The sequence below is a fragment of the Zophobas morio genome, unplaced genomic scaffold (genome assembly GCF_036711695.1).
Source record: "Zophobas morio isolate AGI-343-1 ecotype UQ-CSIRO unplaced genomic scaffold, CSIRO_AGI_Zmor_V1 ptg000070l, whole genome shotgun sequence".
NCBI lineage: Eukaryota > Metazoa > Arthropoda > Insecta > Coleoptera > Tenebrionidae > Zophobas > Zophobas morio.
In genome coordinates, this window is record NW_026972175.1 from 16,094 (window position 1) to 28,858 (window position 12,765).

Below are 12,765 nucleotides of genomic sequence, written 5' to 3' on the forward strand. Positions count from 1 at the left end.
TTTAACTACCGAGGTCTTATTTGCTGCAGTTACAGTAAAAATTAAGGATTCCTTCGCAACTCCTGCGCCAAAAAATTAAGTTAAAGGTGCAAAAAATGCTCGCACAGGACGTGCGAAAAAACATCAAGACATGCTGGTTGGGTATTTCTCATACGAGTGATTCTAGGTGCTAAATTATAGTAGTTGCACTAAATCATGAAAAAATTAAGAAATAACGATCATAGTTCTTTTACCCATTGAATTAAGATAGATTTAGACAAGGTTTTGCATTTTTCTGGGTAAAAAGCACTAAAATATATAATAAATTAAATAAAATTATTCAATAAGATCGTCTCACGTAAATTTATTCGTTAACGATTAAAATAAGATACTAGAAAATAACCGTATTCAATTGTATACTTTATTTCCGTTAAGGTTTTTTCATTTTTTAAGGTAAAAGCACTAAATGAGATAATTATATAACATTAGAATGTCAGGAACTGGTAAAAGTTAGTATGTTTATCTCCTGGTTAAAAAGTAGTATTTTAGAATTAATTGAGTGATATCTTGCTAAAAAAAAAGGCAACTTTCTGAAAATGCTAAATTTGATTCAGGTATCCTTCCCAGAAAAAGCTATTAATAATAGTTACTTAATTAAACTAGATCCTTGGGATTTCATTATGCTTCAAACCAACTAAGGAGAGCTCAAAAAAAATCATCTAATTAATTTTACAAGTTAAAGATACAAAGGTTAGTCATATAAGAATACCTGATGCTTTTTAGTTAGGACTAGGTAAAGAACTGAAATTACTTATTTTAGTGTAAAATTTTCGGCTAGATCAAGATAGTTTGGTTGTTTCCGCACGGGTCTAAAGCTAGTTTTAATCACTGAATGTTACTTACTCACGGATCGAAGGGAAAGGTTTTAATTATACAGTAGCACACTAAGTGTCAATAAGGACAAGGATTTAGCTAGAGAGGATAGTATCCTCACCAACATAACAGCGGTGATCCTGCTACTTTAGTTTGCTTACTTTAAGAAGAGCATTACTATTTTAAACCAGTGTCAAGCTTATCTAAAGTCGATTCGACCTGTCGCTTGATAGTAAAGGTCTCCTAATGGTCTTATTGGAAGATACATATTACATCAGTTTCTAGTTAGGTTTTTAGCATTTTATCTACTTTTTATTTTTCAGATATAGCTAGCTTACGTTTTCCTGCTTAATTTCCACACAAAGTTACCTAGTTTTATTTATTATTCTATTATTTTGTAATTTACTTCTGTATTTATTTATTTTATTATAAAGTTAAAATCAAGGTACTAGAAATGACTCAATTGTTATTTAGGTAAACTAAATTGTTAAATTGATGAAAATAGATCTGTTAAGAGGTAGCGATAAATAATGAGATATACAAATAGAAAGCTAAATGGTGACCTACCTCAATGAACTTGAATAAAGTTAGAGAGCATCGTCCAGATTTTTAGACCACTCGTTAATGCTAGGAAAGAGGCACGAGTATTACAAAAGGCTAAGGGGGTTACTAAAAAGAGTAGCAGAGTCTAGATGTTAACTATGGTTAAAATGGTGAAAATTTCTACTTTAGTAGAAAAAAATAACTAACTAAAAGTCCAGAAATGTTAACTAATTAAATGTTCCACTAAAGTAGAACGAAAAAATAATAAATTAAATTAAATCCTTAAATCGCTTTGGCCTCAGTAACAGGATTTGAACCCATCCAACGGAACTAACAGCGTAAATGGGATTTAATTTAATTTATTACTTTTTCGTTCTACTTTAGTGGAACATTTAATTAGTTAACATTTCTGGACTTTTAGTTAGTTATTTTTTTCTACTAAAGTAGAATTTTTTCATCATTTTAAACACCCGGGCTAGCCCTCTGAGTTGGGTCTATATTTTAACCCATCCAAAGGACCAAGGGCGTTAGATAAAATTAATCTGACTTATCTTACTTTTTTCGTTCTACCTTGGTAGAACAAGCTAGTTAGCTATTCTTTCTGAAACGGTAGTTAATTAGTTTTGTTCTACCATAGTGGAACTATAAGGAGAATGGAACCTAATTTTCTTTGCTCGAGGTTGGCGCCTGTGCTAGCGCTGTGTATCTCACCTTTTAGATACTCTAATCTTATCAGTTACACTTGCCTGGGAGCGGGCCTCCTGAGCTGGGCTGTGACAGCGAAGTTTAAGCCCTTTTTGGGATTCATTTAGGGTGTCTAAACAGGCGTGTGCGATAGGTTGGTCTTTTAGAGGTAGCATCGAACTCGATCGTTAGCCCTATCTTGCGGCTTTCGTCCAGTATTGTCACTATAATAAAATAAAATATGAAATAATATAAAATAAAGTTTAATTTAATATAATATATATGCGCTTCATACTGCGATAGTTCTCGCGGCTCCCGGCAGGTAGAGATATCGGTGGTTGACAATAGGCTGCCATCCGGAGAAGGACCTCACGTTCAATGTCGGCTATATCTTTGGTCATGTCATCATCTACAACGAAACAGCTTCCAATTTATTCGCGGCTAATGTCGCTAAATGGAAAAAAGGAATAATTAACAAACTGTAACGTTGGGATTCTGGTACCTTCCGTCGGCAATAAAGTAAATGTGGGCATGCACCCCGGAAAGTTCTAATTAAGGTCTACTATGATTTCATTAATCAAGGGTCGAAAGATATTCTATTAAAAGTTGCAAAAACTTGGTATAAAGGAAAGCCTAGAGGCAGGTTCTATCTTACCTGTGTTTTTAGAGAGTGGTTTCCGGACTCCGACGTATAGAACAATGTTAAAGTAATCTTTGAGGAACGACTTTGAAGTTTAAAAAAATGCCAGGTAAAATAACTTTGCTAAAGTACAAACTTGCGCGGTGTATAATAGCGTTGCCTGTTGCAGTTGTCTATTCTTATGGCAACCAAACAGATCCAGTTAAGCTTTTAGTTAAACATTTGTAAGACTGTCTAAGTTCTTGGAGTACTTTGACTTCTAGCTACTAAGTACGTATGAATGCTCTCGCTCAAAGCGGCTCCTTGAATACATAACGGGAATAACACTATCTTCTGGTCAGGAAGCGTTGGTGCGAGTTAGCAAAAATGTTAGCTCTTAGTTGTAATAATAGTCAATAGTTTGGCTAAGTACCCAACAAATTTAACATAGTTAAACTAAAGCTAACATGTGGCTCTCGTGCTAATGGGAAATAATGTACGCAGCTATGTATCTAACAGGATAGGCGGTATTATGCGCTGTTACTAATAGAATTATTTACTAGTACTTATTTATATGTTTAACTCGTTATCAAGCCAACAAAGCAAACTAGGAACAATCTTATTGAAGAACTAGAATAATGATAATAATTTAATTAAGAAAATAAATAACATTTAACTAAAGTTAAATTAAAATATAATAATAACATAATAAACATAACAATGAAGAAAAAAACTAAGTTAAACCTCAGCATCAACATCATCTCAATTTAATGCTGTTGCCTCATAAAAAATTCAAAACTTTTAACCTTTTTTTATATTTAATTAAAAACAGTACTTTTAACTATAATAATTAAGCACCACGATTGACCCGTATAAGAGATAGGTGACTTATTCTTTTATTTCATTGCTTGCGCTTGTCCTATGCGCTACTTTAATACTTACTTTAACATCTTATCTTAACTTCGGTGCGGGATGCGCATAGGCAACTCCTCTGTTATCGCTGAGACCACCAAGACATAGGCTTCGGTCATCATTTAAAGATTCAGATTAGGCAGCTATGCAGGTTGGTGCTATGACGGGTAGCATTATGTAATCTAGTTGTTTATTTTACATTTGACCTTTGGTTTGAAACTAACTTATGAGCGTTCGCGATTTCTATGTACATCTTTAACGGAGAAATGATTGCTTTTTACCACCGGGACGTTACCGTAAAGCTCACGAAAAAGATCGTGCCTATATATTCAACTTCGCGTCTACAGACGCTTTAGCCCCCTAAGCTTTCCGATGGTTACGAGCTAGGGAAGGTGAAAGGTTATCATCCGTTGTTGGAAAGAATGCTTAATGTAGGCTCATTCCCCCTTGGTCATGTCACCCTCTACGACTTGGAAAGTCTTACTTTAATCGTTAGCTCATGCAGCTACACCAAGATTCCTGTAATGATTAAACCACCTTAAAGTTGTGATTATGGAATTTTCCTTTGGACAAAATGAGCTCAGGGTAGACGGGTCGGCGAAAATTGCCAGAGCGGTAAAACGCCCGGTTCGAAAGAACTGCTTTTAAAATTGACAAAAATTCGTCTGTAGAATGAAGTCCTTCGGTAGGTTTCCAGCTTACCTGTAAACATTCGGGCAAACATGATGGTTATTAATGTCTTGTTTTGATGCCTTTTTGTTCATTAACTAGAGTGTCTTGGTAGGAGATTTAACTTTATTGTGTGTTTTGACTAGGAAGATCATGGAAAGCCATTGGTAAAACATCGGTGCATACATACTAAGTTATGTAGTACACTACTTCACATTCGAGTGAGTAAGGCCCGCTAAGAACCATAGAAGCAAGAACTATATAATGGGGGATGGCAGTTAACACCATTGCTCAATTCCGGAGCTACTAAAGCAATCATTAAATTAGCATAAAATTTGGCTAAATCAAGGATTGAATTAGTACTATTAACTAAATCATTGGGGTTATCTTCTTACATTTCCGATCTGAATGGTATTGTAGAATAGTGCTAGCTACTAGTACTATAGATAACTAGGCCTAACCGTAACGACGACGGCTTTGCGGAGTAGAGGGTCATATGGCCAGTGAATTGTTTATGTCTCCGTTCGCACTTTGCTACGCCTTGGGCTGGTGACCTGTTGAGCACCTTAGACCTTAACCAACGGATGCCCGCGAACACTAACTCCGAAGCAAGGAGTGAATTTGAATATACAGGCACGCTCTTTTTCGTGCGCTTTTATGAAGAGGAACCTGGGGATGGAAAAGGAATCCTTATGTTCATTAAAAGTGTACAACGCGGTACGAAAATCAAAAGGTTCGATCCAACGGTCAAAGTCAGAACCAATCGTTCGGCAAAATACCTCCACTGCAGGCACCTACCTACGTAATTGCCAAATCGAATCGGGTCGGAAGAACTAACTTGCTGCCATTTCCGCATCGCAAAGGTTGCTTACGGGCCCCCGCACAAAGTATAAGTTGCATGCAGGGACAAGCACAGGCACCAGACAAACTAAAAGCTTATCTCTTATACATGATAAGGCAGGTGCTTAATTATTATAGGAAATAGCACTAAGCCATGAAAATTTTCATACATGACCTTAAGAAAGGCCAATATTCTACCAAGAAAATGATAAAATATGGGAACAACTTTTGTAATTTATCTTGGTAAAAGTACTAAAATTAATAATAAAGTGTTGGCTAGGTTTGAACTAGATTCTTCGTTAAGAAGGTTTTTAAAAGTTAAACCACAACATCGAATAGCATAAAAATAATAATAAAAAGCTCCAGTAAGGATCTTATATCATCAAGGCTAGCGGAACCCGAACCATAGCATAACTTGCTTAGGGTACCTTGCTAAAAAATTCCAAATTAGATAATGGTGCCTTTAAAGACTAATTTCTGACTAGTTAAAACTTTAGAGTACACTTAGCTTAAAACCAACTAAGGTTAGCTAAAACGTGCTTAAAATTAAAGGTCCCCTAGGTTAGCCAACAAGTTAATCTGTTGCTTGTTTTTATTTATCAAATAACCTCTTTAGAGTGTAAAAGAGGGTATGTACCAGGTGTATCAACCATCCGAAAGTCTTGTTTACTGTATAAAGATATAATAAGCAGTACTTTACAGTTTGATCAGCTAGAATAAAGTCCGATTAGGAGTTTAGGCAAAGTGTAAATAAGTATAATTAAGTTATTTTTTATTCATTGTTAGGTATACTGTTTATGAATGGCGTAATAATATTTCACCCATTAGGTTTAATTTAGCGTTTAATTGTTTGATTGCCTGTGAGAGTGAAAGTTACAGGTCCTAGTTAACATAGCTTTAAGTTTTTTTTTATTTTTCTAATGTCACAGCACTAAAATTGATAATTATCTAGCATAATCGTTTAGTTTTTCAGTAAAAAAAAAAACTAAGGTATTTTGTTAATCAGAAAGCTGAAAGTTTGTAAGTCTTCGTGTTACTTTATATTATCATTTATTATATTCTGTTAATTTGTTTATTTATTTCTTTATTTTATATTTCTATTATTATAAAAAGTTCCTTTTTAGTAGAACAAAACTAATTAACTGCCCCTCTAGAAATGATATCTAACTAGCCTGTTCTACTGAAGTAGAACAAAACTAACTACCACTCTAGAAATGATAATTAGATCATTCTACCAAAGTAGAACGAAATAAAAGTAAGATATTAAATTTTAGCAAATCAAAAAGATATTCACTTTAAAAATTTCTAACGCTTTAATGGAAGTATTTTTATACAGATAAATAAATTTTAAGAAAAAGAGACATCTATAAAGTTTTATAAAGGACTTTAACCAAGTTTAAATCTATTAATCAAGTGCGGGCTGCTAGGAAGTTCGCATGCATAATTGTGTTGTGAAAGTTTGTATTTGTATACATCTTTTTTAAAATTGAATTATTATTTATGGAGCTTATAACAAATCAAAGGTAAACCCCTTTCTAACAATGCCTAACGCGTGGCTCATTAAAGATCGATTACAAAAATTTATATAAATTTTTTTATTAGTAAAAAAAGTTATGTGGCGAGTACTCAAAAAAAACCAAACTAAATTTTTTATTTTTAAAGGTTTTTTCAATTCTAAATAAAAAGGCGTTGTAAAAATTTTATTCCCGTAATTGAAGTGCAGAAGTGGCGAATAGTAAAAATATTAAAAATAAAATTTTTTAAATTTATTAGAATTATATAATTTTAAATAAAACTTTTTTAAAAATAATTTTTAACTTTATTTTTATTTTCTTTAATTATAAATAATAATATTAAACTTTTTTAACGTTAGAAAAGTATCGCTTAAAACACCTATAAATTAGGACCTCTCTTTAAAAAACTTAATTAACTTATAGTTAAAAAAAATAATGCTTTAAATTCCTGTTAAAAAAGATTTTATCACACAGAACAATCCAATAACTACAATGAGAAAATTAGCATTAAATTCGTTTATTAGGAATTGAACTTCTTTTTACTATAAATTCCATATAAATGTGAAACAGATGTTGCATAATACAAGCAAAAGGCAAAAGCAGAAGTTCAAGAAGAAAATTATTTCTGGGATTGGTAGAGTTGTTTGAAATTCGAAGAAGTTCAACAGCAAAATCACTAGTGATCTGGTAATGGCCGCGGGAAATTCCAGTCCATAAAGAAGCTGCCGCTTGGTCACTAGTTTGTAGAACGCACGTGCCTAAAGTAACAGCAAAAAACATTTAAGTATAAGAACTAAAAAAAAATTCAAAGGTAATCTTAAAACATTTAAAAACAATTGAATTTAAAGCCTTATTAATAAAAAATTAAATAAAAAAATAATTGAATACAGTTACGATTAATTTTTTTAAGAAATTTCTATTCAAAATTGACTGCAAATAAAAAAAATTATTAATTTTTTATTTCATAACTTAAAAACTTGGGGGAATTACGATTTTCTTAAACTCAAGCATTACGAAGATTTAAAAATAATTACATTTATTATTATATAATAATAAAAACCTTCAATTTTCTTAGTAAGTTCCGGTTTTAACTTCTGCTCTTCTGCAAATCCCGGAGAATCTATACTAGATGCAAAGAAGATGTGGCTTGTATACTGAAATAGCAATAGTTCTCCTTTCAAAAGAAATTAATAAATAAAAAAAATAACAAAGTATTATATATAAACCTTTTTAATACAAAAATTTAAACAAATTTTGAAAGTAAAGTTTACATGAAATTTAAAATTTATATTTATTGGACTTCAGCTTTAATAAGCTTACTTAGTAGTTTTAAATTTTTAAATATACAGTTAACTAGTTTTTATAAAAATTTTTAACAATTAAATTTTGCTAGCTCTATAGTGCCATCTTTACTATTTTAGAAAAATATATAAATTCAACTTTATTAATTTTCTTAAAAACTTTATTTAATGTTAAAAATACACGAAAAAATAAGTTTCTAAGTTGATCAATTTAGTGAACCTCTAAAAGCATCACAAAATCCTCTTAAAGCAAACTTTGTAGCTGCATACTTTTTTAGTGTAAACAATCATTCTTAATGCGAGTGACTATTATGTTACTTGAGAGTATCCCGGAAATGATAGAAGACCGCAAGCAGAACTTATAAATATAAATTTTGCACCGCAAACTCCATCGCGGAGCATTTTTTGAAAACAGTATGTGGCTGCATAAACACTTCCTAAATAATTTAATTCCACTTGCTTATCAAAGAAAAAATGATTAATAAATAATTAATTGAACACTTCAGTATATATTAAAAGTTAAAGCAAATTTAAGAGATCTCATAAAAAACGGAAAATTTTTTCTAATATATTATTTGTTTATCCAAAAAAGTTATAATAATGGCTGTTGTATACATCTTTAAAGAGAACTGGAGATTGCTGATGGAAAAATCCTGGTTTTGAAGCTCCTGCAAATAATTAACAAGCTTAAAAATAATCATAAGTAGCAAAACTGTTACTCTCGTATAATTCAATTTTTAAACTTAAAATTTATTAATTTCTCATATAAAACCTCTATAGGTGGCCTTACTAGGTAATTATAATTGTTTTTTATTTAGGTAAAATTTATTGAGTAAAGTTCAAGTTTAGAGCTTTATAAGGGTAGCATACTATTTATTAACAATTTTAAAAATAGCATCGTTAGTTTAAAAAAAAATTATTATCATAATTGAGTTTTTATTCTCTACTTTTAGCTTTATGACTGAAATAAAAAAAGCAACTGAAAATAATTTTTATCGCCAAAAACAATATGAACTACATCCTTGAAAAAAATGTATTACTAACGAGTGATGCTAATTTAAAAATTTAGTAGCTAAATTAAGTTATCCTTCTTATTATTAAATACCAGCACAGAGAACAATAATATCGACAGGAACAATTAGAGAACAAAATAATTGTTCAACTTCACTAACGCAAGTTACATCGCAGGCAAACGATTCAATCTTCTGAGAATCCTTTTTTGCTTTATACAAAAAAGTTATCATTATTTATCCAATTAAAAAAAATTATCATAAATCATGAAAATTAAAATTTTTGATACTTAATAATTAACTGCTTTAGAGTTGAATATAACTTATCTCGCCTTTAAATATACTACACTGATTTTAATAGCTGAGTAAATTAATTTAAAAAAGGGTGTTTTAATAAAGAAAGTTATATGTGGAGTAATTAAAATATTAATCCATTAACAACGGTAACAATTCGTAATTTTAAGAAAAATATTAAATTTAGTTAATTTTTAAATCTAGTAAGCCAAGCATATACCATTAAGTTTAACTGGAGTACAATGAAAGATTTTTTATAAAAAAAGAGTTTTAAAAGTTTCCAAGTAAAGAGTGCCAGTACTCAATCGCAAAACAAGGGCCGTATGCCTCCTTTGACATTCTCTAAAAAAGTTTTACTCCCTACAATGGCTTCTACTAAAAAAAGCTTATATAATTTATAAGTACAGTGTTTTAATGGCCCTTTCTTATAACTACACAGCACTAAATTAAAACTACTATTACAATAACAAATTTTGTAAATCGAGGTAGCATTCAGCGAAACAAGTATGCACAAGGAACTAACAGCTTATTATCCAGAGATTTGCATATAAAAAATAAAAAAAAATAAAAAAACCATAACAATATAATATTATATGATTAACAAAAGTTACAATCCCAAAACAAAAATTATATATTTCAGATATTTTTCTCTACTTGAGAACCCTCTAAGTTGCTTAACAGCTACATCAAGTTTTTCCTGAGAACGAGAAACGATTGTAACATTAGCACCTAAATTTTTTATGTGTAAGTGGTGAGTTCTGTTAAGTTTCGATAAGAGTAAAACCATTTTTAACACATAATTTTGCAAACGAAAAACCGAGACCGCTAGAGCCTCCCGTAATTAAAACATGCTTATTTTTAACTTGAAATTCAGAACTAGAAAAATACCTAAAAGTGCATTATTTATGTTTTAAAAAAATATAAATAATAACTTTATTAAAATTACGCTAAAAGAAAATAAATTATCAAGCAGATACCTTTTATAAAAAGTCCAAATAATTAAAACTATTATATAAACAAACAGAAAATTAACAAAATTCATCAATCAAAGTGGAAGTGGTGTTTCGCGTAATAATAATACTAGCAGCTTTACTTTTATTTTTTTTAAAAAAGAAGAAGGACCCATTAGCATTATTTCTTCACTGGCAGGTGGCTTCATCCCTTTTAGAAGTATCAGTTAATAGTTTTGAGGAGCTCACTGACGGGCCGCGCTGCTGCTGGGAAGTTGTATATCGCACTGGTTGTCTATCAGATTATTCAATGGCTTTTACTAAAGTCCCGTCGACAAACTAATGCTAAAAGGTTTTCACAGGCCTTAGAAAAAACTAGCAACTTTCCACGCTAATCTTTGGGAGGCGAAACTTGGTGGCTGGGACCGTGAAGGCAGGCGTAGGACGGTCATCTATTTGACACTGCTGCCATCACACCAAATGCATAATAGTGGCTAAAAGCGAGGAAGCTAAGGTGATGCTTTTTGTTGATTATCTCACTGCTCAGTGTGTGCTTCTAATTTTGATCTATCCTATGGACGAAGGCAGGACACCACGAGATTTTGTCAACTCTTAACTACGGACTTATCAAACTGAGCATAACTGGTATAATCACTTCTCTAGCCCCGGTAGTTTCGCAACGGAAAGCATCGGTCTTAACGACATTACCCACGCTATGTTAGGCTAGTTGCCGTGGGTGGTGATTAACCACCTTTCCTGTTTAGCAATTTCAACAAGGCCGCTTAGCTCCTTCCTAACACGATGTAAAACAGCCACTGTTGTGGTGTTACCCAACATTTCGCGAACTTCACCAGACCCCAGCAAATATCGCCTCATTAGCCTACTTTCAGCGGTGGACAGAACCGCGGAGGCTCAGCTACTACTTTGGAATCGCTCCCAGAACTTCAGTTTGGGTATCGAAAAAGCTATCGACGACAGAGCAACTTTTGCGCTTTGTTAAGTGGACAACTCGTCACTTTATTTTTAAAATATTATTCGGCGTTGTCTTCCCCGCTTTGAAAAAGACCTTTGACAGCGTATGATTAGAGGTCTTCCTAAGCAAACTACGTGTATTAAGCATTCCATTAACCTATTACAAGATTCTAATACCGTTTCCTACGCGGGCGCATTTCTCATATGAGGTTTGACACTACTCTGTCGCCACACCGTCAACTGATAAATATTGTTCCGCAGAGCTCTCTGCTCTCATTCCTGCTTTTCGAACTGTATATGCGGGACAATTCCACTTTCTGGGAAACCTTCATATTCGCATCCTATTTTACGCTAACGACAATACAGTCTATGCATCCTCAAAGAGCCGCTCATTATACGGCGATACTTACAACGTTACTTGAATACTCATGCCAACTGATGGCGGCAGTAAGGAATACCCCTAATGCAGAGAAAAGTAAAGCGAGTAGTAATATGCAGTTCGCATTGATTTATTTAGTTTGCAAAAAGCATTATTTCTGAAGTCCAATCAACTACTATTAATTAAATAACTATTTTTCTTTATAAATCATCTTTTTATCTGCATTATTTGAAAAAAAAAAGGTAGTGTGGTCTTGCTTGAATTAAAACGCTTGTTGAATTAAGGATTTCTCATATTTGGATCTTTATATTACGTGTAAGTGGCTTATAGAAATGATTTACACAAGAAAATTCAAGGGCTACAAATTTGTAATGCGAACGAAGTTTTTACTGAGAAAAGTATATATTTTTTGGGCCCTAAATCATTGACAGTATGAAGCGCGTTTATCTACGTGGGTAAATATAAATTTAGTAATCTTACTTTTTTAATTTACTTATATTTTACTTTTCCTTCACTTTTAATGAAAAATATTGAAGTGCTTTATTTGCAAAAACATGAATTCCGTTAATGGTTTTAATTTAGACAAAAAAGATGCAAAAAAATAGTTAAAAAGAAAAATCTATCCATGAGCCTTGCCATTTGGATCAGATCTAATATTGTTTTCACTTTTCTTTTTTAAAAAAATAAAGTGAAGTTTTAAAAAAAGAATTCTTTTCACATTACAAAATTAATTTTCCTTTAATTTTATTATAAACTTATCAGATTGGAGCTCAATAATCCTACTTATTTCTTTAGATCTTGCTCTTGTTTAATGCATACAATTAAAATTCCTCCGTCATTATTTCATGACGTATTAACTAAATGAATGTACAACATGATTTATAACATTTGTTCCTAATGATAACACTCTAAATTAATTTTTACGTATAATTAGAATTACTGAACACTAAGAAAAAATATAACTATTTATTAAGCTATCTCGGTATATAACTAAACACAGGAAACAGCCAATCTGGCACACAACGGGCAACTAAACCAAGAGAGAGAGGTAATCTGCGCCCTCCATGTGACTTTTATATATTTACCTGGGCCCTTAACTTTCACTCTCTACATCCCCCCCATTTACTATAATATACATCACTGGCGGGAAGTATAATCTCCCAGGAACTAGGTTAGTACTGCGGTGGGTGGCGAGGAGGCACACCATGTATCGCGCTTTTTTTTTT

At 32.1% G+C, this 12,765-nt stretch overlaps 1 protein-coding gene across 1 annotated transcript; it reads right to left on the reverse strand.

The window, feature by feature from the left end:
* Positions 1-4,706: 4,706 nt before the first annotated feature.
* Positions 4,707-10,280, reverse strand: LOC135143687 (uncharacterized). The gene is made up of 10 exons (XM_064075595.1): positions 10,216-10,280; positions 10,023-10,126; positions 9,893-9,967; positions 9,040-9,156; positions 8,550-8,602; positions 8,253-8,393; positions 8,155-8,203; positions 7,694-7,807; positions 7,202-7,391; positions 4,707-4,833 (listed from the first exon to the last, which is right to left on the reverse strand). Exons 1-10 carry the CDS (start codon positions 10,278-10,280, stop codon positions 4,707-4,709), a joined length of 1,035 nt encoding a protein of 344 aa, XP_063931665.1.
* Between the last annotated feature and the right edge of the window lie 2,485 nt (positions 10,281-12,765).

What these genes read in the sequence shown, in the direction of transcription:
- LOC135143687 (XM_064075595.1), bottom strand. Translation starts at nt 10,280, where the DNA reads ATGAATTTTGTTAATTTTCTGTTTGTTTATATAATAGTTTTAATTATT. An exon ending in ATTTGGACTTTTTATAAAAG is followed by an intron (nt 10,127 to 10,215) that starts GTATCTGCTTGA and finishes ATGCACTTTTAG; the next exon opens with GTATTTTTCTAGTTCTGAAT. An exon ending in ACTTACTAAGAAAATTGAAG is followed by an intron (nt 7,392 to 7,693) that starts GTTTTTATTATT and finishes CTGTTACTTTAG; the next exon opens with GCACGTGCGTTCTACAAACT.